This window comes from Heloderma suspectum, chromosome 2, assembly GCF_057233095.1.
Source record: "Heloderma suspectum isolate Gila_16-S chromosome 2, 16-S_ref, whole genome shotgun sequence".
NCBI lineage: Eukaryota > Metazoa > Chordata > Lepidosauria > Squamata > Helodermatidae > Heloderma > Heloderma suspectum.
The window spans coordinates 91,069,453-91,097,244 of NC_139459.1; the positions used below are offsets into that span (position 1 = coordinate 91,069,453).

Below are 27,792 nucleotides of genomic sequence, written 5' to 3' on the forward strand. Positions count from 1 at the left end.
CCTAGGAAGCAAGTCTCATGACACTTAGTAGGACTTCTGACATGATCAGAATCACACTGGGTATGGGAGTTCATGTTTATTTTGAAAAGGAAGTACTTAGTTTGAAGACAACCACCTCCCTGATCAGATGACTTAGCAACAGTATTTCCATCTTAAACTGATTGAGCTTCAGTTTATTAGCCCTCATCTAGACCATTGTTGTTAAACACCTGAATGTGAAGAAACGGGGAAATAGAGCCAGGTGTCATCCACATACTGATGACACTTCACTTCAAATCCTCAGATGACTTAACTCAGCAGTTTCAGATAGATGTTAAAAATGTAGCACAGGGGACAAAACGGAGCCCTGCAGAACTTCATAGCATCAGTGCCATGGCACAGAGCAGTAGTCCCACAGTCTGCACCAGATGCTGGAACTGATGGGAATGGCTCCTTTGGGACAAAATGGCCCCAGACAGCTAGTTGATCAAGAAAGATACCATGGTGAATGGTATCAAAAGCCACAGATGGGTCCAGGAGACCCGGTCTGGCACATGTCATTCAAAAAGGCAACTAAGGTGCAGATACCAGATTAGCTCCGCTGTAAGTGGGCATCCACAGCACCAATAATTAGTGATGGCACAATCTCCCTTGCTTTGCTATGCTTCCTAGCAAAGCAGGGAAGATTGTGGTATCACGAATGACTGCTGTTGTTTATGGTCTCAGGTCTGAAGGTTGCATAAAATTCCACGGGCTACTGCTTGCCTTTTATGCTCCCTCGTTCTATCTTCCCCCTCCTATACTTACAAATCCCAACTGAGGATCCATTTCATGCACCTGATGAAGTGGGCTGAATTATATCACAATGTTAAGATTTAAGATGTCACAAGACTCCTTTTTGTTTTTGCTGTAATCGATTGGAGCATTAGACCTACCATAGATTATTTTATCATGTCGGATGTTACTCCAGAGAGTGTACAGACTGTGGTTCATTCACGAGATGAATTTGTTTCCCCAGACTCACTGAAAATTGTGGACAATTCTAAGCCTGATGGTGTAACTGACAACCAAGAAGATAATGCTATTATGTTTGATCAGTCCTTTAGTACCCAAGAAGATGCCTAAGTGGCCAGCCAGTCTGACAACAGTGGGGGAAATATTTCTTAGATGTCTATGGCATCACAGGCAACTCAAGTTGAAACTAGCTATGATCAGGAAACTGCTTCGTAAAAAAACAACTTTCTGTGTGAGAATCCTGAAGTTGGACTAAGTGAAAAAGAAAACGTGAGGGTAGTCGTGAGATCTGAGCCTTTGAGTTCCCCAGAGCCTCAGGATGAAGTGAGTGATGTGACTTTCCAAGCAGAGGGGAGTGAGTCTGTTGAAGTGGAAGGGGGAGGGGGAGGAGTAAATGCTGAAAAGATAGAACTGAGCCCTGCGAGTAGTGACCGTAGCTTTTCTGATCCACAGTCTAGTACTGGCAGGGTGGGAGACATCCATATCATGGAAGTAGCAAACCTGGAACATAAGTCCACCTTCAGTATTTCAAATTTTCTGAATAAGAGCAGAGCCAGCAGTTTTGGTCCTGGCCAGAATAATGAGGACGACATTCCAATGCAACCAGTGCCTGCAGAATAGATGGTGATGCTTCTTAATTAGCCCAGAATCTGAACCTGCTAATGGTCATTCCTCTGCTACTGTGTCTCATGCAGGGAATCCATTCAATGAGAGCACAGACTCCCATTTTGTTAGGCCTATGCAGGATGTAATGGGTCTTCCTTGTGTACAGACTTCTAGCTACTGGGCAGCAGAGCAGTTTGGGATGGACTTCGCTAGATCCAGCTTACGGTTGCATTCATTATCAAGGGCAGTCATGAGCTCGAGAGGTGGTGCCAACAGCTTTCCTGGGTATCATTGCATAGCTCCCAAAATGCCTGTTGTGACCTCTGTTAGGAGCTCTCAAATTCTGGACAGTGCTCCCAATTCTCAGCTGCTAATGAATGGGGCCACTTCCTCTTTTGAAAATTGGCATTCTTCCCAACCTGGACCACCACAGCTGACCAGAGCATCTGCTGATGTCCTTTCAAAATGTAAGAAGGCCTTATCTGAACATTATATCCTGGTAGTAGAAGGTGCTCGCAAATATGCCTGCAAAATCTGCTGCAAGACTTTTCTGACCTTAACAGACTGCAAGAAGCACATCCGTGTGCATATGGGGGGGAAAGCCGTATGCCTGTTTAAAATGTGGCAAGAGGTTTAGTCAGTCAAGCCATTTGTATAAACATTCCAAAACTACTTGCCTACTCTGGCAGAGCAGCAATCTACCCAGCACTTTGCTTTAACTATTTCCCTCTGTCCCATGATGCCAATAGATTTTAATAATGCATGGAAAGCAAGAGGTGAACACTTGTGGTGTGATTGTGCCATACACACACACACACACACACACACAAAGGCTTAGTTCTTTTTAATACCAGTACTATAACTACCTCACAGGGGGTGTTGTGAGGCTTAAATAACTTTTTTAAAGCGCTTTGAAATTCTCCTGCTTTGTCACAGAAGCAGTACTAAGGCAGCAGTCCAAGGCACACTTGGGAGTAAACTCCATTGAACCCTGGGATTTACCTCGAAGTAAACATGCTTAGGACTGGGCTGCATGTATTATATACAATCCTCAGTATTGCTAGTTCTTTGTGAATAGGGAGAAGGGCTGCAAGAAAACTAATAATGTAACTAACACATAATTAACCAGCACATTTCAAGAATGAGAAGCTAATTGCAAACACTGTAATGATTTTTTCTAAAAAAAAAATGATGTGAAAGCATTTATCTGTAAAATAGGTTGCTACATGGAGTATGGGAACAACATAACTAAGAGCTCCTTATTGTGAAAGACTACATATCTGGAAGATGAAACCACGTTTGCACCTCAAGAGTGCTTTTGAAGTGTGTTATAGATCAACATAGTTTTAGGGGTTCTGAATGTACTTTTGGGTGTTTTACAGTAACATACACTGCGTAAGAAAATCCGATGCTGTAAAGAACAATATTGTTTAGGAACCTGGAATGTCAGATCAATGAATCAAGGTAAGCTGGAGGTGGTCAAACATGAGATGGCAAGATTGAACATCGACATCTTGGGAATCAGCGAACTAAAATGGACAGGCATGGGCGAATTTAATTCAGGTGACCATCATATCTACTATTGTGGGCAAGAATCCCTTAGAAGAAATGGAGTAGCACTCATAGTCAACAAAAGGGTGGGAAAAGCAGTACTGGGGTACAATCGTAAAAATGATAGAATGATCTCAGTACGAATCCAAGGCAAACCATTCAACATCACAGTAATTCAAGTCTATGCCCCAACCACTGATGCCAAAGAAGCTGAGGCTGATCGGTTCTATGAAGACCTACAACACCTTCTAGAACTAACACCAAAGAAAGATGTCCTCTTCATCATAGGGGATTGGAATGCTAAAGTACGAAGTCAAGAAATCACCGGGATAACAGGCAAGCATGGCCTTGCTGTACAAAATGAAGCAGGACAAAAGCTAATCGAGTTTTGCCAAGAGAAAACGCTGATCATAGCAATCACTTTTCCAACAGCACAAGAGGCGACTCTACACATGGACATCACCGGATGGTCAATATCGAAATCAGATTGATTATGTCCTTTGCAGCCAAAGATGGAGAAGCTCTATACAGTCAGTGAAAACAAGACCTGGAGCTGACTGTGGCTCAGATCATGAGCTTCTTGTTGCAAAATTTCGGCTTAAATTGAAGAACATAGGGAAAACCACTAAACCATTCAGGTATGACCTAAATCATATCCTTTCTGAATATACAGTGGAGGTGAGGAATAGATTTCAGGGATTAGACCTGATAGACAGAGTGCCTGAGGAACTATGGACAGAGGTCCGTAACATTGTTCAGGAGGCAGCAACGAAATCCATCCCAAAGAAAAAGAAATGCAAGAAAGCACAGTGGCTGTCTGATGAGGCTTTACAAGTAGCTGAGGAAAGAAGGGAAGCGAAAAGCAAGGGAGAAAGGGGAAGATATATCCAACTGAATGCAGAGTTCCAGAGAATAGCAAGGAGAGACAAGAAGGCCTTCTTAAATGAACAATGCAAAGAAATCGAGGAAAACAACAGAATGGGAAAGACTAGAGATCTTTTCAAGAAAATTGGAGATCTCAAGGGAACGTTTTGTGCAAAGACAGGCATGATAAAGGACAAAGAAGGCAGGGACCTAACAGAAGCAGATGAGATTAAGAAGAGGTGGAAAGAATACACAGAAGAACTATACAGGAAAGATCTGAATGTCCCTGATAGCCATGATAGCGCGGTCACTGAACTTGAGCCGGACATCCTCAAGAGTGAAGTGGGCCTTAGGAAGCATTAGTAACAACAAAGCTAGCGGAGATTACAGTCTTCCAGCTGAGCTATTTAAAATCCTAAAAGATGATGCTGTTAAAGTGCTGCATTCAATATGCCAACAAATTTGGAACACTCAACAATGGCCGCAAGACTGGAAAAGGTCAGTTTACATTCCAGTTCCAAAGAAGGGCAACGCCAAAGAGTGCTCAAACTACCATACAACTGCGCTCATTTCACATGCCAGCAAGGTGATGCTCAAAATCCTACAAGCTAGGCTTCAGCAGTATGCGAACCGAGAACTACCGGAAGTACAAGCTGGGTTTCGAAGAGGCAGAGGAACTAGAGATCAAATCGCCAACATTCGCTGCATCATGGAGAAAGCAAGATAATTCCAGAAAAACGTCTATTTCTGTTTCACTGACTACGCTAAAGCCTTTGATTGTGTGGATCACAACAAACTGTGGCAAATTCTGAAAGTGATGGGAGTACCAGACCACCTTACCTGTCTCCTGAGAAACCTGTACGAGGGTCAAGAAGCAACAGTAAGAACCAGACATGGAACAACCGATTGGTTCAAAATTGGGAAAGGAGTATGACAAGGCTGCATATTGTCACCCTGCTTATTTAACTTATATGCAGAGTACATCATGAGAAACGCTGGGCTGGATGAATCACAGGTCGGAATTCAGATTGCTGGGAGAATTATCAACAACCTCCGATATGCAGACGATACCACCCTAATGGCAGAAAGCGAAGAGGGTCTAAAGAGCCTCTTGTTGAGGGTGAAAGAAGAGAGTGCAAAAGCTGGTTTGAAACTCAACATTAAAAAAAACAAAGATCATGGCATCTGGCCCCATCACTTCCTGGCATATAGAAGGGGAAGAAATGGAAACAGTGACAGATTTTACTTTCTTGGGCTCCAAGATCACCACAGGCAGTGACTGTAGCCATGAAATTAAAAGATGCTTGCTCCTTGGGAGGAAAGCTATGGCAAACTTAGAGAGCATAGTCAGAAGCAGAGACATCACCTTGCCAACAAAGGTCCGTATAATCAAAGCTATGGTTTTCCCAGTAGTAATGTATGGCTGTGAGAGCTGGACTATAAGGAAGGCTGAGCGCCGAAGAATCGATGCTTTCGAACTGTGGTGCTGGAGAAGACTGTTACGAGTCCCCTGGACTGCAAGGAGGTCAAATCAGTCCATCCTAAAGGAAATCAACCCTGAGTGCTCACTGGAAGGACAGATACTGAAGCTGAAGCTCCAATATTTTGGCCACCTAATGCGAAGAGAAAACTCTCTGGAAAAGACGCTGATGCTGGGAAAGACTGAAGGCAAAAGGAGAAGGGGACGGCAGAGGATGAGATGGCTAGATAGCATCACCGATGCAATGAATATGAACTTGAGCATGCTCCGGGAGAGAGCGCAGGACAGGGGGGCCTGGCGTGCTGTGGTCCATGGGGTCACGGAGGGTCGGACACGACTGAACGACTGAACAACAACAACAACACTGCGTAATAAAGGTGCTTACCTTGAGTCCAATGCAAGTAACTTTTAGACTGTCTGATATGTGTATGTGTGTATATACTTTTGAATACAGCAAAGTCTCCTAGGTGTTTCATAGTTTTCTTTTACCTAGGGAGGTAGTGGTCTCCCCCGCACTGGAGGCATTCAAGATGAGGCTGGACAGCCATCTGTTGAGGATGCTCTGCCCTGGATTCCTGCACTGAGCAGGGGGTTGGACTCGATGGTCTTGTAGGCCCCTTCCAACCCTACCATTCTATGATTCTATGATTTAAACAGCGGTGCTTGTGGAATTTTATGTTTTAAAAACATAGGTCTTTGAAAAGGAAATGAAATTATAGTATTTGAATATCCAGCAGATGGCAGACTTATCCCAAAAGGAAACAAAGGGAGGAAGAGCATGTGTACTTTGGTGTGCTCAGAAAAAGTGGGGTGTAGGGTAGGGGTTAGGGGAGAGCTCCTAACATTCCAGGCCTATGCCTTATATGTGCATAGGCCTGGAATGTGCAAACTCCATGGAAATGATGAGGGCTCCTTCCACGTGGTTGTGTTTATGATCAAGGGATCATATATTTTCTAACTACTTTTTCATTGCATTGATTGAGGGCATTATTAAAAGAATGTAACCAGCAACAAGTATACTTTTAAGCAACAGAAACTACAGCTGTTGTAGAGCTATTCCCATTTTTTCAGTATTGTTCCAGTCCCCAGAAGTTCTGTTGTACAACATAAGCCAACACAAAAATATGTATATACTGGAAATTCAAAGTTAAAATATAGGATTTACTTAACTTACTATAGCATGTGCTGAAACAAGATATGAAATAGCTAAGTGCTCTTATCTGGCTACAACTATGGAGCTCAACAATTTCCCTGAATCCACTAATCAGTGCCTCTTCCAGCTAAGTACAATGCAAAAGTAACCTCACAATCATAATTCCTCCATAGAAGTGACTTATATGTCAACCACCACCTCCTTTATATGAATACTGAATGTACTTCCTGCCTACACCTGGAATGACTCACCAATGCAGCCCACCAGCCATGAATTATGCCAAAAACTTAACCCCTCCTATTTTTGCTGTCCCAGGCAGGAAGCAAAAATAGGTTAATTGGCCCTCTTGTATGCTGTATTAGCTTGATGGGTCACATGTTGTACAGGCCTGATGGAATTCTTAACCACTACAGACAACAAATATGCATTCATCCCATAAAGTATAATGTATTAATGGGAAAAGAAGGGATGGCAAAGTTGGGATAAATGACAGATGGAGTATCAATTAAAATAGGGCAAAGTATGGCAAGGGGGAAGGGTTTTTAAGGTGTGTGACATATGAAACTTCCCTCAAATGCATTTGAAGTTTTATGCTATTTCCTATTCCATGAAGAGTCAGTCGAGCACGTCTTATGTCAAGAGCTGAAAGATTCTGAGTAAGAAAATCTGGATGGCTGCAGATTCCATGTAACTTGATGACTCGCATGGGTTTTGGCCAGCAAAGAGCTTACATCCATCCAATACTGCCTGACCTATCGTATCTCCCATTCTCTGGTCGCCAACCCCAAGCCCTTTCTAGATTAGTCCATACGGAAAACATCCTGTGAGAAGGAGCTACTCGGGTGGGCAGGGGAGAACGTAGAAGGCTTCCGTGCTCCGATGGAGCGATATTCCACCCCCTTGCGCGTGACGCAGTTGTTCAGGAGTAGCACTATGACATCACCCGGGAAGGGGCTCGGCGACTGTGACGTCACGCCGCCCCGGCCCAATGAGAGGCGAGCGGGAGGGGCGGAGGGGCGAGGTGGCTGAGAGCGGGAGCGGCGGCGGCAAGTGGCAGGTTGGGCACTGGCAGGGGGCGGCGCTGGGGAAAAGCCACCGCAGCCTCCCCGCCCCGTTCTGCTCCTGCTGCTGCTCCCCTTGGGCTGCCTGGACCCCTGCCGGGGGGGAAGCGGCGGGGATGAGCCCGGGCGCCCTGCCGCCGCTTCCTCCTCCGCTGCCGCCGCCGCCATGAAGCGGAAGACCTCGGCGGCGGGGGGCCGGCGATACTCGGCCCCGGCCACTCTGCCCGCCACGCCGCCGCCGGCGGTCAAGAAGACTCGCAGCTCCGCCACGCTGCCGCTGGTGGGCGAGGCGGAGGAGCAAGCCCCGCGGCCCCTCCGGCGCGAGGTCTGCCTCCAGATCACAGGTGAGGAGGGGCGCCGGCGGCGGCCGGGATCGACGCCAGCAAAGCCTGAGTGGCGGGGGGGGGGTCCTGTGGGGCTTACATATTGGGGGGGGATCTGCGGGAGCGCAGCCTTCTCAGACCCAAATCCGCACGAAGGCGGCGGCGGCGGCGGCCGGCGGGATGAGCCACCAAGTTCCTCCCCAGTCGCAATCCCCGAAACTTGTCAACAAGCCTCCTGCATTGCCGTCGAGTTCCTTGAAAGTCGTGCATCTGCTGAAGTGCTGGGCTGTGGCGGTCCACGAACGCTTCTGCCATCGGCAGCGCGGTAGTCTTTACGGTGCCACAAGGCTCTTTGTTGTTCTCAAAGTGAAGAAGTGCTGCCTAGGTTGCCCAGATGTGGAGCTTCCATGGTGGCAGGTCCATTTCAGTGGAGGCTCGCGCGTGTTGGCTATGTATACACAACAAGCACGGGTCAGGCGTCTGGATTATTAGGGCCAAAACAGACATTAATTTAAATCCGCATCTCGCAGCTACGTCTTTCTTTTGGTTTCTTTTTCATTTTTACTCTAGAGTAGGCGTAGGGGGCCTGATCCGGATCGGAAGTGTGTTTGTGTATGGGGGCTTTATCCGTTTCCAAACGTTTTAGGTGCCCGCGAGCCTTTGGAGTTAAAGCTGGATTGAAATCTAAATAAACGCAAGGGTTTCTAATCCCTTTGATCACCAATTCGAATAATTACTGGGTTGTTGTTGTTGTTTTAAAAAAGGGCTTTGGCGACTACGGGGGGCGACTACGGGGGACTTGTAAATACAAATGGATCAAACATTTCTGCCTCTGTTGTGCCCAGATTACTGATCAAACTTTGGAGGATAGTTCCATGTCTCCTGTATGAAGGTGAAGGGGGCGGGGATGTTCCTTCTCTTATTGCTCGTTATGAGCCATTGCGAGAAATTGCTGCTTCTCCAGAGTTGGTATGCCAGTGCAGGGAAACAATGCTTCTTTTTATTGCCTGCTCAGTGGCTGCTTGTTTTCCTGGCTACTGTTTGTGCAAGTATCTTTTATGCATCCATAATTCTTTTGACATCAAAATCATGAACAAAAGGATATCTGGGTTGCTTGGCCACTAAATTCCCTGCTGTATTTGTGGTGGATTTGTTCACTGTTGGATTTGTGGTGGAAAGTATCACTGTTTCTTGTGCTAGTTCTGAGCTTTTAGACATCGTATCTGTGTAAACAGTGATAGACTGCAACTGCTCTTTTCTAGTTTAGAGGTGTTCCAGCCCTGGAAATTAGGACAGAATTCTCAATCTGCGTATTTTCAGGTTTAAATGTTTTATTGTGTATACATAAATGTAAGAAGTATACTTTTGCAAAAAAAAATCTACAATACTGTTTGTTATAGCTACATGTTTTAGGGAGACAAATTAATGCTCAGGTAGTACTTTAGTTATTAAAACATGGTAAAGCATTCCTTTAATTATCTCAATTTAAATTTAAAAAGTCATTCATTCATTTTTATCCATCCTGTTTGCATAGATAAATTTTGTGTGCATTAAGACAGTACATAACATTTCCTGGTAAGGGCTGAAGGAAAATGAAAGCTGATCAATAAGTAAGGCACAGATAGTAGTGAGCTGGCTGTCATAGATGATTCTCCATCTATCCAGCATGACAGGTTGGGGCAGAAGAGCAACCATCTGAGTGAAAAGAATTCAGACTGTTTAAAGTCTACACTACGTGTGAGTGCATGTGTTAGGTGTGAGAATGAGTATATATTATGAATGTTTGTCTCGTGTATGTGTGTGTGTGTATGAATGGGTGTGTGTCCTGTGTTTGGGGATGGATGTGGGTGAGTGTGTATGAGAGAGGGGGAGTAGCCTAGCACACATTCGTTTTGACCACTGCCATTGAAATAAACAAACAAATAAAATATATCTCTAACAAGGTTAGTATAAGGGAATGTGGCCATTGGACCAAAAAATGGTTCCCCACCCCTGGTGTGTAGTCATTGGGGTGGATCAAAGGGTTTACTTTTGTGAGTTGAAGACAGATCCTCTCGCAAAAGGGGGCTCCTTAGCCCTATTTGGGCATTATTGAACCTGCTTACCTCAAAGCACAAACAGGGCCACGGTGCACATCTCACCCCTGACGTTGCTCCTGGGACATTGTCCTTCCAGGTATTTGCTCATAGACATCCCCTCCGGACTTTCATCCCCTCCAGACATTTGCACTCTTGGCACAAATGCCTACAGGGGCAACATCAGTCACACATAGGGCTCTTAATTTCTGTAGATTCTCCCTCCAATAACAGGTCCACAAAGGCAGTAGGAGCAGGGGAGCTGCAGCAAGGAGGAAGAGGTGAGAAAGATTGTCTGTATCAACCCCATGATTTTTAAAAAACAACCCTTGACCTACGTGTCAAGATTCTCAAGTGATAATTAAAGCAGTTTAAATTGCAAGTATGATTTTGGTCTTAGCTTTGAAGTTAGTGCTCGACCTTGTACTTATGTAAGAGAGAACCAATTTTACAGTTAGTTCTCTGTCTCTAAGCTACTATACATTCTCTAGTGTAGGGGTGGGGAACTTCAGGCCCAGGGCCAACTCTGGCCTGCCAGCCTTCCCAGTCTGGCCATCTAGGGTTCTCCAGATGGCCACACCCCGTTTCCCTCACCATCTAATGGTTTGCCAGCTTCTGTGCAGTTTTTTTCCTCATTCTAAAAAGTTGAAATGCCTATCCTAAAGCTTAGTTGCTGGCAGTAAGAGCTTTAAGTTGAAGTATAAAGTTGTTTTGTATATTTGGCTCGCTGCTTTTGCCTTTGACCAAGCGTCCTCTGGCCTCAGCCATCACTGGAATGCGCCCCCGAGAGCGTCTCCAAAATGGAATTTGGCCCTTTAGTTGAAAGAGGTTCAACACTGCTGCTCTTGTGCAAAAAGGCTTGTGAGCTACATAACAAGACGTTTTGGATTACACGCCTTGGTAATAAAAAAAAAACTTAACTCAGTTATGAACAGTATGTTTTAATTGTTATAAAAACAAATTAGCGTTCGTTTATATTTCTTGAACAAATTAGTTCAAGAAATATATAAATTAGAAAACTGGAAACTTGACAGAAGTCAGTGATTTAATTCAGATGTGCTACATATAAACATTGTAAAAATTATAAGTAGCACCATCTACCACATTGTTTACTACTTATTTAAAACATAATTTTAAACCTTGTATTTAAAATCATGTAAGGCTTTTGATGCCCTAAATTAGTAATTAGTCCCATAGGGCATTGAGTAATGTGTAAAACCCTCCTCAGAAAATGATTTTCAGGTTGTAACTTGGCCTTGTTAGGTCTCTCTTAGTGTCAGTTGTCCAACCCTAGAAGAGTAATAGTAATCACTTGCTTTGAAGGGATCTGAGGAGTGTGGGAGAGAATTCTTAAACATATTTGCCTGTTAAAAATAGTGTTACATAAATGGTGAATAATAAATAAGGGAGCAATGCTATGGCCGCTAGTTCTATATCCTGTGGCCATAGGATATAGAATCATAGGGTTGGAAGGGGCCTACAAGACCATCAAGTCCAAACACCTGCTCAGTGCAGGAAGCCTGATTCCCAGGTGGTTCCCCATCCAAGTACTAACTAGGACTGACCCTGCCTAGCTGCTGAGATCAGAACAGGTCAAGCACATCCAGCCCTTTGCTGTGGGTTTCCAGGAACCAACCTTGGAACCTGTGCTCCGAGGTCGGTTCCTGGAGAACCGACCTCCCCCCACCCTCCTGTGCTGCTTTGCAGGTAGTGCGGAACAGCCCCGTGCTTGGAAGAGGAGCGTGGAGCAGCCAAAACAGGGCATTCCGGGGCTGGGAAAGCAGAAATGCCGTTAGGACACATCCTATGTGTCGTCTGGCAGCCTCCTCCCCCGCTCTGCCTTCCTGCAGCTAGACAGCTGAAATCAGCTGTTTAACCGCAAATGCAAGGCAGGAGAAGCGTGGAGGGAATGATCCTCTCCGTGCTTCTCCTGCCCTCCATTGGATAGGAGGCCTATCCACATAGGATCGCACCCTAAATAAATGAAAAAAATATAGACATTTGTACTTGCTATACTTGTGGCATTATTCACAAATACACAGTACTTATACTTAAACTGGCTTTGTCCCTTTGGAAAAAAAAGCCACTAATTATGTGGTTCTGATCCTGTGATGAGCCTGTATAAGTTATGGTTTATCAAGCTGGATGCAGTGCACTAGCCATGGATGGCAGCCAGCTGAGGCTCAGTAAGCCCCATTTGCTCAAACTGCAAAAAGAGAGAGAAGAAATGAAGGTAACAACAACAAAATGTATGTGTGGTAAAACATTTGGCAGGCCACAATACATAGCTAGCAGTAAATTGAGTCAATTTAGATCAGTGATTTAATTCATGATTTAAATAAGCAAGAAAAAAAGTTGTTTTAAATCACAAATTTAAATCAAATTTCCCATTGAAACTTTTTCATATTTTCTGAACAATGGTGCAGATTTGACCACTAAACCATGTTAATTTACAACTATTATTTACACTATCTTGTTTCATTCTTACAAGCAGGCTTTGCATTTCTGTGCCTCACTGTATATATTTTGCATGCCTCCCTTTTTTAACCTATAGAGGGAATGTCTTTAAAATAGCTTTATACAGCCTTTCTAATGACACCATCCATGACAGTTTGAGGTTAACAGCACAATCCTATACATGCCTACTCAGAAATAAATTCCATTGAGTTCAGTGGAGTTCAGATGACACACAGAATGCAGCTGGTGGGGTGTGTGACGGATGTTGTCTGAACTCCCTGGATTGTATCCAAACCTGGCTAACAGCCAGTAGAATGGAAACCACTGGCAGAAGCATCCCCTCCCCCCTCCCCCCTCCCCCCTCGAGCAGAGTTGTGGGGTGGATGGGGAGCTGCAGGGAGAAGGAGAACAAGTGAAAGTCCTGTTGTGTGAGCAGAAGTCTACTTGCATGACATTGGATTTAATCCCCTACATTTATAGTAGGAGACAGGCTGCAGCTGTTGGTCTCATTCTGGTGTGCAAATGAGGATCAAAATGGCCAGAGACAAATGATGTGGTCAAAGTCAGATTGGGGGCCAGTTTCTGGAGCAGACTGGGTGAAGCAAGGTGAGTTGCTCAAACTAGAAGCTGACTTGGATGCAAAGGCTTGGTGTGTCCCCAATAGGTTTGTTGGGTCAGCTGACAATATTCAGGCTGGAACTGCAGCCTAGAGCAGGAATGGGCAGAAAGTAGATAGGTGTTTTGGAGTTCAACTCCCAGCATTCCTGACCATTTGGTTATGGTGTCAGGGGCTTCTGGGAGTTGAGGTTCAAAACATCTGGTGATCTACCTTCTGCCCACCACTGACCTAGAGGACATTTTATCCACAGAGACAAATCTGCCTGGTTTGCTGAGGGTCCAGAATGCTGGTGGCACAGCATTCTGGACCTGGAGACAAGCTGCTGCAGGCCATGATTTGAGAGCCTCCCTTTAAATACTTCAAGTGCAAAAGAAGCATCAGTTTGCTGACATCAGTGGAAAGTTTTCTACTGACCTTAAAAAAAAAAAGAAAGAAAGCACTGGGTTGCAAGGGGCTGGAAACTTGAGCAAGGGAGGGCATGGAATGTTGGGATATATTGCAGCTGATGGGGCTCTTTACAGCACAATGAAACTGCTTCTAAGCATGTGTATGGGTCAGGCAAAGACAATCTAGTAATGCAAAGAGGAAGACATCAGTATATTCTAGCTAAACTTGCAAGTGAGCTGATGGTGATCTTTCCCCCAAGGAGCTAAGTACTAAGAAGTCTTTTTATCACCTGGAGATAGACTTGTTTCCCTTCCCCATCCTGACCCCAAAAAGCATGGAGCCCAGTCCTAGGCATATTAACCCAGAAAGAAGTCCCATATGCTCATTTGGGTTTACTCCCCAGTAACTGTGCGTAGGATTAAGCCTAATTTACATTGGTCAGTGAACGTTTCCCATTTGTGGGTATTTACTTAATACAAAGTGTTTCATAAGTCAAGGATATTGCTCTGCAGGTGTCTGTTCTGATTGCTGCAAAGCTTTCTCATGACACACATTAGTCACTCTAACTGCAGCTGTTACTCTGTAAACACTGTCAACTGATGTATGAAAGTGCTGAAGTCTCAAAGGTACAAGAGACAGTAGGTGGAACTCTCCCTTAATATGTAGTGAAGTTAAAGGACTTAGAGAGGCAGCTATAGGAGGTTGTGAAATGGAGGAGTACCTAGTTAAACATGGAGTGTTGTTTTTATTGACTTATGATCTATTATAGTAAGGAAGTAGAATGTATCTTAAGCTTAAAGGGTAAAGGGCAGGGGTTTTATACCTTTTTAATGAATACTGTGATATTTAGTTCCCACAAACACTGTACCTTACAGCTACACTTCAGAAAAGGCACTAAAGGTGAGCAACTTGTGACCCTCCAGATATTTTGGCCTACAACTCCCATCATCCCTCACCATTGCCTATGTTGGCTAGGGCTGATGGAAGTTGTAGGCTAAAACTTCTGGAGGGTCACCAATTGCCTATCCCTAGATTAAAGCCGCTAATTTTTTATATATAACATTAACACAGAACAAATGAGTAGCGTGATGTGACTTGAGAACAACGTACTTGGGTAAGTCATCTTGAATCTGTGAAATAGGAATAGTGATGTCATTGTCATTAGGGAGACTGTTGTGAAGATGAAAGAGATAGCAACGGTACCCAGCCTTTGCCTTAGGATATGGTGAGCTATATAAAAAAAAATATGGTAAACAAGTTGCAGCAATTTGTACTCACACCCGGAATAAGAGGCAAGAAGACACACAGTACTGGATAGAACTACGGCCACAATTTCAGTTAACATTACACAAATGGGATTTGCAGCCAAACAAAACTAAGAGCAGGCAAATCAACTGGTGTAGGCAGGATTGTCCTCTTCCATCTTTCCTGCTACATATCAATTTCTGTTAAAGGGGGTTTGTCGACATCCCATCACAGGAGTGCCACAGCTCCTGAATGTTTCATATCAAAAATCCCTGGAGGAGTTCCGTTCCCTGCTCCCACAGCCCTGAGTTGCAAGTCTAAGGCAACTCCTATTACATCTGGCCCAATGCCTTTCTCATTTTATTTTCTGCTTTTTCATACCACTGGGAGCAGGGGCAAGTGTGTGCTTAGTTTCCTCCCCCCATTCCCCCAGTCTAGGATGAACACCTTCAAGCCACTTTGGAGATGAAAATATTTTCCCCTCACCTCAGATTTTGATGCAGTCACTCCTTTAAAGATTATTCAAAGCATATGATAAATCCTGGGATGAGCTATGTAGCTCCTGTCCTGGGCAGTGTCTGACAGCCATTTTGTGACTGGTGGGCCCAGTAATTTTGAGCTCTCAGGGGGGCCCTGGGGAAAGAAAGTTTCAGAACCTCTGGACTAGAGAGCTTCTAAGACAGGAGTGCCCAATATGGTGTGTGCAGGTGCCAGTGCACCCAAAAGGCCAGACTGAGGTACTCACCAAGCTATTTTTCCTGTCTTTTATGGAGGGGGGGGGTCTTCCTTGCCAAAAATGTCTGAAGGGGTCAAGGTCACCCCTCACCAAGGACACTTGGGGCAACAGGGTCCTTGGCAGTGGGTGACCTTCATTCCCTCTCTAGCCAACGTTCAGCCATTTTTTTTTTCTTGCCCATTGCTCCATTCACTTGCATGGGGATGGGAAGAGAGAAAGAAAGAAAGAAAGAGAGAGAGAGAGAGAGAGAGAGAGAGAGAGAGAGAGAAAGAAAGAAAGAGCGAGCGAGCGAGCCAGAGGGGGGGGGGAGCCAGAGAGACAGAAGGAGGGGGGAAGACCCAGAGAGGGGGGGGGAGCCAGAGAGACAGAAGGAGCGGGGGGGGGAGACCCAGAGAGAGAGGGGAGCCAGAGAGAGGGGGGGGAGCCAGAGAGACAGAAGGAGCGGGGGGGGAGACCCAGAGAGAGAGGGGAGCCAGAGAGAGGGGGGGGAGCCAGAGAGACAGAAGGAGCGGGGGGGGGAGACCCAGAGAGAGAGGGGAGCCAGAGAGAGGCTGGGGAGCCAGAGAGACAGAAGGAGGGAGGGAAGACCTGCAGGGGGGCAGAGAGAGAGAAGAAAAGAGGAGCCAGGGGGAGGGGGAGGGAGAAGAAGGAAGGAGAGCCAGAGAAAGAAAGAGAAGGAAAGAGAGAAAAGAGCCAGTGAGTGTGTGTGAGAGAGAAAGAGAGAAGCCATAGAGTAGCATACGCACAGGGTGCACATTCGTGCACATACACAAACAAGGTGTGGGGAGGCACTCCTAACATTTTTGAGATTGGCCTTCCACCCCACTACAGCATCTAATTTGTGGTGGTGCCCAGGGCACTTGTTCAAAATGCCAAATGTGCCGAAGGCCCAACAAACCCTGTTCTAAAGACTGTAATGTTTTTTAGTGGAAAGGCAGGTTACACATTAAATAACCACCAGGAAGACTCATCAACTGGAGCTGGTGTTAGCACACACCTGTTACAAAGGTCCATTGGGCCTGACATGTCTAATACCTGTGACAGACGTTATATGGGTACCTTAAAGGGCCGCCGGAGGATCCCTGGGCCTGAGCCCCAACCACTTCCCAGCGTGTCCACTACAAATAGGGGCTGCTGATGGCTGGCAGTCGTAGGCCTCGGAAGTGCCTGTTGTGGTGTACTGGGCCCAAAGGCCTGAAACCTCACCAGCCCCTGAGCTTTTGGTGCCTGGAAGGGAAAGGTTGTTCCTAGTCCCTTCCCCATTCTTTGTGTGTGTGTTTTTAAAAGTCAGGCTGCAGCGATGGAGATGCCATTTCCTCCACACATCCCCTGCTCAATCTGACATCCCTGTCTGCTCCATCTTGTAGTCTCAAGCTGCTCCTGCCAAGACTGAAAGAAACTGCACAGGGAAGGGCCGGACCAAGTTTTATATAGTCTCTGACAGTTTTTTCCCCATGGTTGGCCAGCCCTGCAATAAGCTCACATGTCCAGCCATGGCACCTAGCATGTTCCCAGCCATCATCCCTGGCACGCGTCTCACCTCCCCCTGCAGCTGCACACAAAGCTGCCCCACCCTGACATTCCTTTTCAGGCTGGGAGGAGTGATGTTGCAGTTAGCCTGTTAAAACAAATACCTAATATCTGAACAACGGCAAACTTAGAATTCTTCCTGCACATAAGTGTCCACTTCTGATTTGGCCTTTGCAACTGACCTGTGTTCATTGTGGACGCATCTATTCCTGTAGGGTTGGTGTTTTTGTTTTGTTATTATTTCAACACTGAGTTTCTTTTATAGTAATAGGCATGGTAAAGAATTGTAAAAATATTCAGCCATCAGCATTCCTTAAAAGTTAGCACTCTGAAACAACACCTCCACACCCTACAATTAGCTTCTTAAATGTGCTATTACTTACTTCATAATACTACACACTTCCACTTGCTGGGTAGGAAGGGAGCCCTCAGCTTCTAAGTGAATAAATGTGCAATGTTTTTCTTGTACTCATAGTTTGCTGCCCGTCGAAGGGTCAAAATGGTGAGAAGTACAGGAAAACATTATGCAGAAAGTGAAGACAACTTAAAAATGTAATTCTAAATAGGCTTTTTGAGAACTGGGACCTCTCAGATGTTTTCCTTCTCTGCCACGCCAAATGGAATAAAAACATACGCCTCTCCCCAAAGATTAAGTAGATCTGGGCAGATGTTGATGACAGTTAATGATACTCCGATCATTAGTACCTATTCTCACAACGCAAAGTTCTGTGAGCAGAGCTGCAGTGTGGCTTGAACAGGGACAAAGCCTTAAAAAAAATAAAATCAAATTACATGTGTGATTTAAAGGGGATGTTTACCACCCAACAACTGTTTCATGAATAACCACTGTTAATAAGGTAATGACCACTGTCTGTACTTTCTGCATTTCATTTCCCTTTGGTCTCACTCTTTAAAATCCACACCCTCCCCCTCAGCCGTGTGTATATATACTAGAAACTCAGCATATCACTTCATACATCTGATGAAGTGGACTCCAATTTCTTAGTCCTTAAATTGGCACAAGACTCAGGGAAAAGGGATTCTGAATGCTTTGTCTCATGTTGAGATCACAATTTGCCACATCTTGGTTCAGCATACTTCTTTGTATGTTTTTTCACACTCAGGATGTGATGAATCAATCTTCAGACTGAAGTGGTCAGTGGAGAGCAAAATCAAGCATGGCACGTTATATTTTTCAGTTGTGGAATTACTACTGTGTGCAGTTCCGTTTCCAGGGATATCCATGCACAGTAAATGTGAGAGTGCATTATAATTTCCCCCTTTTGTCATTATTGGAGATCCACAGATGGGAGTCTTGTTCATGGGAAAGCAATCCACTTATGAGAGCTATTATGGCTAGAGAACAGCGTGTTGGAATTGGACACAAGTTCTAATCCCAACAGAGGACAGAGCTGGAATTGGACCCTAGTTCTAATCCCAACTCAGGCCTGGTGCCTACGGCAAATTACTTCCTCTAATTTCTCTCACATTAAAATGGGAACATTAGATATGTACACCATAAAACTGAGGTTTGCACAGTACTTTATAAACTTCATGGTGCCAAAGAGATTATGAGGACATAATCCAAAGCACTTCACATTTTTAATCTAGTAATGCTTACAGGAGCCCTGTAAATTAGATCAGAATTGTTATCCCCATTTTGCAGAAGGGGGCTGAGGCTGAGAGAGTGGCTTGCCTAAGGCTGCCTAGGGAGCTAATAAGAGGAGAGTTCCAGTGCAGGCTGCAACTGTAAACATGCTAGAAAGTTATCCTTGCATTTGCCTTTGAGGGAGATGCTAAATGTTAGCAGAGCAGTGTGGGCTTCCCAGCACCCCCTGCCCTCAGGAGGATGCTGTGCATTTACCAGTGTCAAAATAAGATTCAGTGGACACTCTGATCAGTTTCTGTATACGGAATGAGGGTGGGGGAGCTGTCTTGTGCTTAGGGGAAAAAAATGCCTTGGACCAGCCTTGGTTTCCATAATGGCTGCCCAATTTTTGAGATTAGCGTGGCTGCTTAGTGTAGCTAACAAAACCACGAAGAGAAAGTGTGTGCGCGCGCGCACGGGCTCCAGAGAGAAGCTTGCACCCTGTTCTTCTGTGGCTTTTTCCAGAGGCATTTAAAATCTGATGTGTTGCAACAGCCTGGCCCAAAATGGTGCTTGTGGAGAGCGTAGTATCCAATGTTAGCCCATTGAAATGAATGGGATTCAAGTCAGTCATGAGTAACGCAAGTCCAATTAATTTCAGTGGGTCTACTCTAAGTAGGACTAACACTGGCTACTTCCCAGAGAGTCGAGATGTTTCTGCTCAGCGTCTTGACGCTTGGCAACAATGGCGCGTTGCCCTCAGGCGGCGGGGAAGAAGACACGAGGCGGCCGCTGCCAAGGAATGGGCTTGGCGTGGCAGGGGCTGGACCAGCGTTCAAGTTGTGTCGCCAGAGGCCTGGGCCGAGGTTCCCCGGAGCTTTCTGGGCCAGGGAAGGGCCGCTCCGCGCCCTGGAATGCGCGGGGTGGCTGTCTCGGGAGAGCAGCTGGCGGGCGGGGCCGGCTGTCTCTACCCCGCTCGCCAGCCAATGGCAGCCCCTCGGCGTGGAGGCCTCGAAAGCCGCTTTATTGACGGAAGGGGGCTGCGCTGACGGCGGCAGTAACTGAAGGAGCCCGTCCGGGCTGCAGCAGTAGGAGGCGAGCCTCTCAGGCGACGGGCTGGAGCTTCAGCGCGCTCGCTCTTTCTTTCAGCTCGGCCTGCCCGGGGTCGGAGGCCACCTTTCAGCGAAAATATACCGCTCGGGCGTCTGCAAATTTGGGCGGCAGCGGCAACCACCAGCTCGGGGCTCGCTTGTGTGCCGTAGGAGCGGCGAAGACCCGGGGGGAAACCACCCGTGCGAGTGGATAGCGGCGGCGGCGGCGGCGCTTTTTCGGGCCGCGCCGCCTTCTGGTGCGCCCCTTGGGGCGAAGGAAGCGCCTCCCGGCGTGTTGGAGGCGGCGGGAGGGGGAGGGAAAAAAACTTTCTCGCTGAACTCCGGAGAGGGGAGGACCCTCCTGCGGCTGCAGCCATTTCCAGCTGCCCTGGCCCTCCTCGCCCAGCCCCGGAGGCTCTGGGCTTAAATGTTTGTAAACAATGAACGCCGGGAAGGACTTGCGCCTGTGCGTGGAGGTGGTCAGAGGTGAGGAAAAGACGGAGTTTTAAACTGGTCATACGTGGTGGGGCGGAAGAGAGGAGGAGAAAACGCTGTTTTCGAGTTGCGCTTTTATGTTCCTGGTCGCCTCTTTCGGTCCTTTCAGGCGCCATCCTCATGCAAGTTTAGACAGGGGAAAAGGTCCTACAACTCCCATGGCTGGCTGGGGGATGCTGGGAGTTGTAAGACTTTTTCCCCGCCTAAACTTCGATTAAGATTGTGCCCGTACAAGAGTCATTCTAGCAGCATCTTCCCAGGCAGAAGTTTTCTGCGTGTGTGCGAGACCCGAGGTAGCCTGTCACCTGGGCTGTTTCGTTTGTTTTTTGCACCCGTTTCACGCCCTTTTTATATTTTGGTAGCTGGAAGTTGATAAGGATAAAACAAAAAACACCAGCTGTCCACCCACCCACCCCCGCCAGCAAGTTTGTCGCATAACAAAGGAACTTTGGCTGAAGAACGGCCATTGCTTTTTCTTTCTTTGACAGAGCTCAATCTGTAAGCCATTTCAATCTTTAGAGTAAGTAGAAATGAATTGTCGATGTGGTGGTGGGTTGGTTAACCAAGTTCTGTGAATTGCAGGTTTGCAGTGGTTGAACGTGTGTGTGTACGCGCAGATCGTATTTGCCGCACATGCACACACACAACATGAACAGCCCTGTAGGTGCAATGCTCCTTAACAATTGAAATAAAATATGGACCACAACAGGACAAAACGGGTGAATTTAAGAATATGACTTGCAACTAGCCATGTAAATTCCATTGATTTCAGTAGGACATCCATGTTCTATGGCTGGGATGCATAGCTTAAGGCTGTGACTCTTCTGAGTAAACTTGCTTATGATTACATTTTATGTGCTGTGCTGTGATCATAATAAAATCTGTATATCCTATCATGCTTAGGATTGTGCTGCAAGGCTCTGCCCTAATGCATGTTTACTTGGAAGTAAGACCCATTAGAAATCGCTAGGACTTGCGGGGGAAAAGTTTTAGCAGTAGGGTATTAGATAAGTTGGTTTAGAAATATAACAAAGAAACTTATGGCACCCTACAAACTGTCATGTTATTGTTAGAAACTATTTTATTTGGAAACATTCAGAGTTCTGTTTACTTTGATCAAGAGAATGATGTGAAAAATAAAGGCTGCTTTGCTTTGAAAAAAGAACTTAAGAAAACGTTTCCACTTCTCATTCCTCCCCTAGTTTATATTTCAGACTACCTCCATCATATTAAAGAAGGGCAGTAATTATGTCTTCAAAACCACTAGTTTGACCTGTGCTATGGCCTAGATAGACTTTTAACTGTGTGACAGACTTTCCCGCTCCACTCTTTTCCTCCTTAAGAAACCAAAAATGTATCAAAAATAACCATTACTATTATTAATTCAGTATTTTAGATGCCTTTCTCAAAAGAGACTCAAGGCAATGTAAAACAAAATTAAAACATACAAAATGTAAACAGCTAAAGCAATTATATACTAAGATTCAACTATGAAACATCAGTGACAACCATAGAAAATTCAACTGATGCATTAAACAGCCCATATGTGCGATTTATAATTTATATTTCCATGATTATATAATTTAAATAATTAAGCACCTTCACACATGAGAATGGTGTTGCAGGGCCATACCCCTGGCCCCGCCCATTCCTGAAATCATGCAGCGCTGCTGGCCCCAGGCCTAATGGCCACAAGTTTGGTATAGACAACTGCAAGGAAAGCCCTGCATAGCTATAGATCTGTAGGCTTTTCCCATGTTCTGAAACTTTGATCATGCAGGGTTCCAGAATTCAGGGATAGCCTACATGCATAGAGGTGTATGAACATAGGGTGAAATCCAGTGATGTTTTCCCAATGACAGAGCTCTTTCCATCAATGGAACCAGGACGTGGAGTGATTCTCCACCCCCATCTGCTCCAGATGGTTGGGGGACTTTCCAGAACAGATTTTTGGAGCTGCAGGAAGAAGAGAAGGAGAAAGTCTGGCTGCGTGAGGAGACTTCCACCTGTAGGCTTTACCTTGCGTATATCCATACCTAACGTGTGAACATCAAGGGAGATACTAGTGGTGCTGTAGGGCCAGAAGTGAGCTCCTGTCTACAGCACCATCCAACATGTGATTCCCTTCGCATGATGAATGCATGAAGGGTCTCTAGTTTCATGTTTATCTTGTCCTCCTTATAATGGAACATAATGTTGGTGTTCTAGCATCAGAAAAAATCATTCTGTCAGGTTGGTTATGCTAATTGACTAAGGGTGCAATCCCATGGGGATAGGCAGCTGCTTCCGAACTCGGAGGGAACTGCCTATCCAATGCAGGGCAGGAGAAGCGGGGAGGGGATCGTCCCCTTCACGCTTCAGCCGCCCTGTATTTTCGGCTAGGCAGCCAATGTCAGCTGTCTAGCCGTGGGAAGGTGGAGCAGGGGAAGCAGCTGCTGGATGACACATGGGATGTGTCCTACCGGCATTTCCACCTACCCTGCCCCGGAACGCCCCATTTTTGTTGCTCTGTGCTCCGCTTCCAAGCGTAGAGTGCAGGGCCATTCCAAGCTGCTTGTGAGGCAGCGCGGGGGGTGGGGGAGGTCAGTTCTCCAGGAACCACCCTCGGAGCACGGGCTCTGAGGTCAGTTCCCAGAAACCGACATATCCTATGGCCATCTAGCTGCTGACTAGCAGCCATAGGATTGCTCCCTCCGACTACCAAGTGGGCTTCATTGGGAAATGCTCGTTTGAACTTGGGTTTCAAATCAAACACTTCAGCCACTATACTGCACTAACTAATTGTGATTGTTTTTACAGCCTACTCCTGCTCCAGAAATTTGAATGGAAGAATTTAATTTTGCAGTTTTAAATAATTTAAAATCATAGTATCAACATATTTTCTACAGTTATCTCTGTGTTCACAATAAGCACTAGTTTGATATTTTGTTTGTTTTTCTATTTCAGATCGTCTTTATTTTGCCATTCTCTTCCATAAACCAAAGAGTGGTAGTGCAAGCACACACTATTTCTGCATAGATGATGAATTTATATATGAGAAGTAAGTAGAATATTCTCTTCTGCCAAGACAGTGAAATAAAGTAATATTAGCAACAGCATGAATGAGGATGTAATGGGAATCTTTTTGACAAGATGGCATATATGTCTGGCACTGATGAAAAAATGTAATGGACCAAGCAAGATGTTTTCATGGTAAACAAACACACATAAGAAGAGCCTTGGTGAATTAGACCTGACGTCCAGCATCCTGTTTTACATAGTGGCCAACCAGATGTCTATGGTAAATTTGCAAAGAGGACATGAGAACAGTAACACCTTCCTGCTCATGTTCCCCAACAACTGGTATTGAGAGGCATACTGTCTCTGATACTGGTGGTTATGTATAGCCATAATGATTAGTAGCCAGTGATAGCCATATCCTCCATGAATCTGATTCCCTTTGAAAGCTAAGTTGGTGGTTATCACAACATCTTGTGATGGGGACTTCTTTAGGCAGTGGTTCCCTTGCTCGCATCTCTGGAAGAAGCAGGTCAAAAAAGGAGGAGATACGAGAAGGGGTTTATGGACTACAGCAGCCTTCCCCAACCTGGTGTCCTCCAGATGTTTTGTACCTCAGTTATTACCATCAGCCCCATTTGGCATAAACAATGGTCAGGGATGATGCGGGTGTAGTCCAGATATATTGAAGGCACCAAGTTGGGGAAGACTGGCCTACAGCATTCTGTTAAGGGCCTGAGGAGGAATCCTCCAAAAGTGCACAAAATGGCTGATTTTTTTGTACTCATTGGGCGGTGCTGCCTTGTACTGTCATTGGGTGGTACTTTGATATGAGTATCTGCACAGGTACTCACCCTGGATAGACTCAAGGACAGTTCCTATGGAGCTGCCAATATCTTTTTAAGTGTCTCATCGTACTCTTGGAGAATTGCTTTCATAAACAGCCAAAACCTGGCAGGACTAGCTTGTATTTAACTTGGGAGGGTTGCGGTATATAACTGTGTTAAGGCCAGAGTTTCAAGGGGAAGGTGATAGAAGCAGTTGATGATGCACTAGAAAAAGTGTCTTGGGATTGTAGGCTTAAGGCTGAAGTCCAACAGAATCTATACATGTATGCAGCCATAATGGTTTTTTTTTCAGAAAACTTTGAATTTTCTGGACAATTTTCCAATGCGAATTAGGGTCATTTACATTGGAACATTTTCAGTTTTCATCAGAAAGTATTCTGATGCAGAGAGATCTAATTTAGCATGTTCATTTTACTTGTATTTAGTAAACAAAGCTAAAAAAGAATGCCTTGTTATTTTTTTGCCCCAATATATCACGAGTATTTCACCTGAAATATTTGAGAGGGGAAATAAATGTTATGTAGACTATTTTATTGGAATTTTTGTAAAAAAAAAAAAAAAAAAAGACAATAGCATGTACGTCCCTTAGGTTGTTTAAATTTAAGAAAAAAACAAAGGTACTGAAAACTGTTGATGCACTAATTTTAGCAACCCAAAGGACTGTCAGCTGTGATATGCTGACAAAAATTTATGTATCTTAGTTCCATTTCACTCTGAGATGTACGTATATTTCAATGACATATATGTATGCTAAGGATAATTACATAAAAAACATTAATTTCAACTTTGAAGTTGCCAAGCTTGCCTAATATCGTATTTGTTATTGGCATACATGCATTTTTACTAATGAACTTATTGAAATGGAAACTTTTCTGCAGAAAAATAAAGATCTGGAAATTTTTTCGTTTTGGGAAATTTTCCACCCCACAGCACTGGTATGCAGGTGGGGAACTGTGCATACAAGGGAAGCTGCCGAGAAGTTTCTCCCAAAACATTTCAGAGTGCCAAAGGTAAACTGCTGTTCATCTTAAAAAGCTGTTGGTGCCTTTGGCTGTTGGAGCTTAAAAGAAACCCCCACCCATGTGCACTAAAAACTTGTTTGGATGGTGACTTGTTTTTTTCTAAACAGACAAAGCTAGGGGTCTTGTCTGTTTGGAAATAATAGTTTTGTGTTGTTGCCTCTGGGCTGTTTTATAAGAATGCATATTAACCTTCTTCACATGCTACTTGCATGAAAGGGTATCATCTGATGACTAGGGAGTGGGGCTATGGTGCTGGCCCCACTCCTAGCTGAGCTAGCCCTGCCCTGTATCCCCTGTGCCTTAAGTATGGTTGTCTGAAGAGGTACCCCCCCATGTGAGTAGCTGTTCATATCTCAGGGCTTCACACAGCCAGGACACTTGTGCACTTTGTTCGTGCGTAAGTGACTGTTCTAGCTGTGCCTCATTGTTGAAAGGAGACAGGCTCAGAGCAGAGACACATGCAGAGATGCAACAGGCAGCAGCACCATCTTTGGGTTGCCTTTGGTGGGTACTCCTGCTGTGCCTCTGTGACTACAGTGACTGAGTGCTGCACCTGAAACGAATGTGAACCTGGGGAAGAACTGACTGTCTGGAGCAGAGGTTGATAGGAAGGACTCAAGGCCAGACCAGTAAATCATGTAAAGATGAATCAAGTAGCTCTTTCTGTGGATTGGTACTTTAGGATTACAGGAGCCCTTCATTGTCTAATCTGTTTATTATCTACAGCTCACTAGTGTATGGATTACTGGAAAAAAGGTATCAGTACCCTTTTCAGAACTTATAATTTCTGTTACCTTTCATATGGAGTATTCTTAAAGCAGTGCCTGCAAAATATTTTGTTGCAGGATCCAAAAATGTTTCAATTATCAATGACATTGTAATCTAGGAAACACTGCAGAGCTGTTCTACAGTATGTATCAGGCTTATGTACTTGTTTTTCCGTCAATAATTACAACACGTATCAACAGTTATCCAGAACAGAGTTTGTAGAAAAAGTATGCCAGCTAGAAAGCCTACTTATTGCAATGTAAGCAGGGCTGGGGGAGTGTGGGTGCGTGGGAAAATGTGGTTTTTTGAACAACCATTCCAGTAGAGGTCTTGCAATTTAAGCACACTTTTTTTTCTCCCCCACCTCTCTCTTTTCTTTTCCCCACCTCTTTCTCCAAGCTTCTATGCAGATTTTGGACCACTCAATCTGGCAATGATTTACAGATACTGTTGCAAGCTAACTAAAAAATTAAAGGTAAAATGGCTTTGTAAACTTTAATAGTTTGCCTATTCTGAATTTAGTTCCTTTATAAAATGTTGGAGGGGTGAACATACTTCACTTGAAGTGTATATGTACACTATTTCTATTTGGTTGTACACACTTGAAAAAAAGATACAGAGTGATACGGGTCTAGGTTTGTGCTCATGTTCATAGTCCAGTGAACGTGGGATATGTTTGTGTGTGTTTGCCAGAAGCATGGGAAAGAATAATGTGGTAGAACTTGCTTGCTTTTATTTTAAAGTACAAATATCTTGGAATTCATTCTGTGGTTAATCATTAAAGGCAAAAGCCAAGAAGCACAAAGCCATGGAATTTGTAAAGTCCTGGTGATATTATGAACAGAAGAAACTTATTAGGAAACGTTCCTTGGAATGGAGAGCCTCCTCCCCAAGGAATTCCTTGTTAGTGGCAACCTGCCAATGTCTGAAAAGCTTTAGGGCACAAAAGCACATATTTCTTTTAATATGTTAGGGTTTTTTAAAAATGTTCTTAACAATGGTTACTCATATTTCCAAGAAGGGAAATACTAATTCTTTGTAATAAACACACCCTGTAAAGCTTAATACTGTAAGAAAATGTAGTCCCAGTATTCTTTTGGAAAATGCTGTAATGTATGAACAAATACCTAGTTACTGTGATTGTTATCTGTTGTCCCATGATACAAATCAGGTACCATAAGCTTGTATTTTATTTTCCTTGTTCTTCATTGTAACTGATCAGATTAATGGCTAACAGGACTGTGTGGTAACTAACCAGTTATTTTCAAGTATTTACAAAAATAGTATCCTATGGTGTCAGTAACCTTTGGAACTAGATTAATATGTAGCAGTTTGAGAAATGATGGCAGTTCCGAGATACTCTAGTAGCAACACGTCTTCTCTAAGTCAAACTGTTTCCCAGGCCTTTCCATACATTCTCAAATTATTTATTGCAAGGTTGTTGTTGTTGTTATTATTATTAAATTTATTAATCGCCCATCTGGCTGGTCACCCAGCCACTCTGGGCGATGTACAGCATACAATAAAACAGTTTAAAACAATAAATTCTACAGTAAAAACATTTCCTAAAATACCCTAACCCACCCCAAATGCCTGCCTGAACAACCATGTTTTTAATGGACAGCGGAAGCTCATTAAAGAGGGGGCATGGCGGAGTTCCCTATTGAGGGAGTTCCACAGAGTGGAAAATGGAGGTTGCAAAGATGCTTTCATTCAACCTTCAACATTATGTTGAAAAGTGAAAACCGAAATGTGCTAGTCAACATTTAGCAGTAGTTGCAAGATCGAAGGCTTTGCTTGCTGTGCAGACCTGAATTGTAAGTCAAGGATATGAAATATTATGTGAGGAGTTGGCTGTGGCATGTTTCTTGGACCCTTGTATGTGAATTACTCATCAAAATTC

General features: G+C 44.6%; 1 protein-coding gene and 1 pseudogene across 18 annotated transcripts in view; both read left to right on the top strand.

The window, feature by feature from the left end:
* The first annotated feature begins 679 nt into the window (after positions 1-679).
* Positions 680-2,372, top strand: LOC146352466 (zinc finger and BTB domain-containing protein 5-like; annotated as a pseudogene).
* Positions 2,373-7,665: 5,293 nt separating this feature from the next.
* The window catches only part of CDC14B (cell division cycle 14B), a 59,221-nt gene continuing 39,094 nt past the window's right edge, over positions 7,666-27,792 (top strand). For 9 of the 18 annotated variants that reach the window (XR_014787735.1, XR_014787734.1, XR_014787736.1 and 6 more), the window contains exons 1-4: positions 7,666-8,052; positions 23,201-23,294; positions 24,978-25,109; positions 26,289-26,364. Coding sequence is in view for 12 of the 18 variants with exons in the window: in XM_084834079.1 (XP_084690205.1) it covers positions 7,875-8,052; positions 23,201-23,294; positions 24,978-25,109; positions 26,289-26,364 (480 nt within the window). In the remaining 6 variants the exon portion in view is untranslated. Of the gene's footprint in view, positions 8,053-11,046; positions 20,246-23,200; positions 23,295-24,977; positions 25,110-26,288; positions 26,365-27,792 lie in introns of those variants that run through there. The other 9 variants (XR_014787738.1, XM_084834088.1, XM_084834080.1 and 6 more) reach the window with 5 other exon arrangements.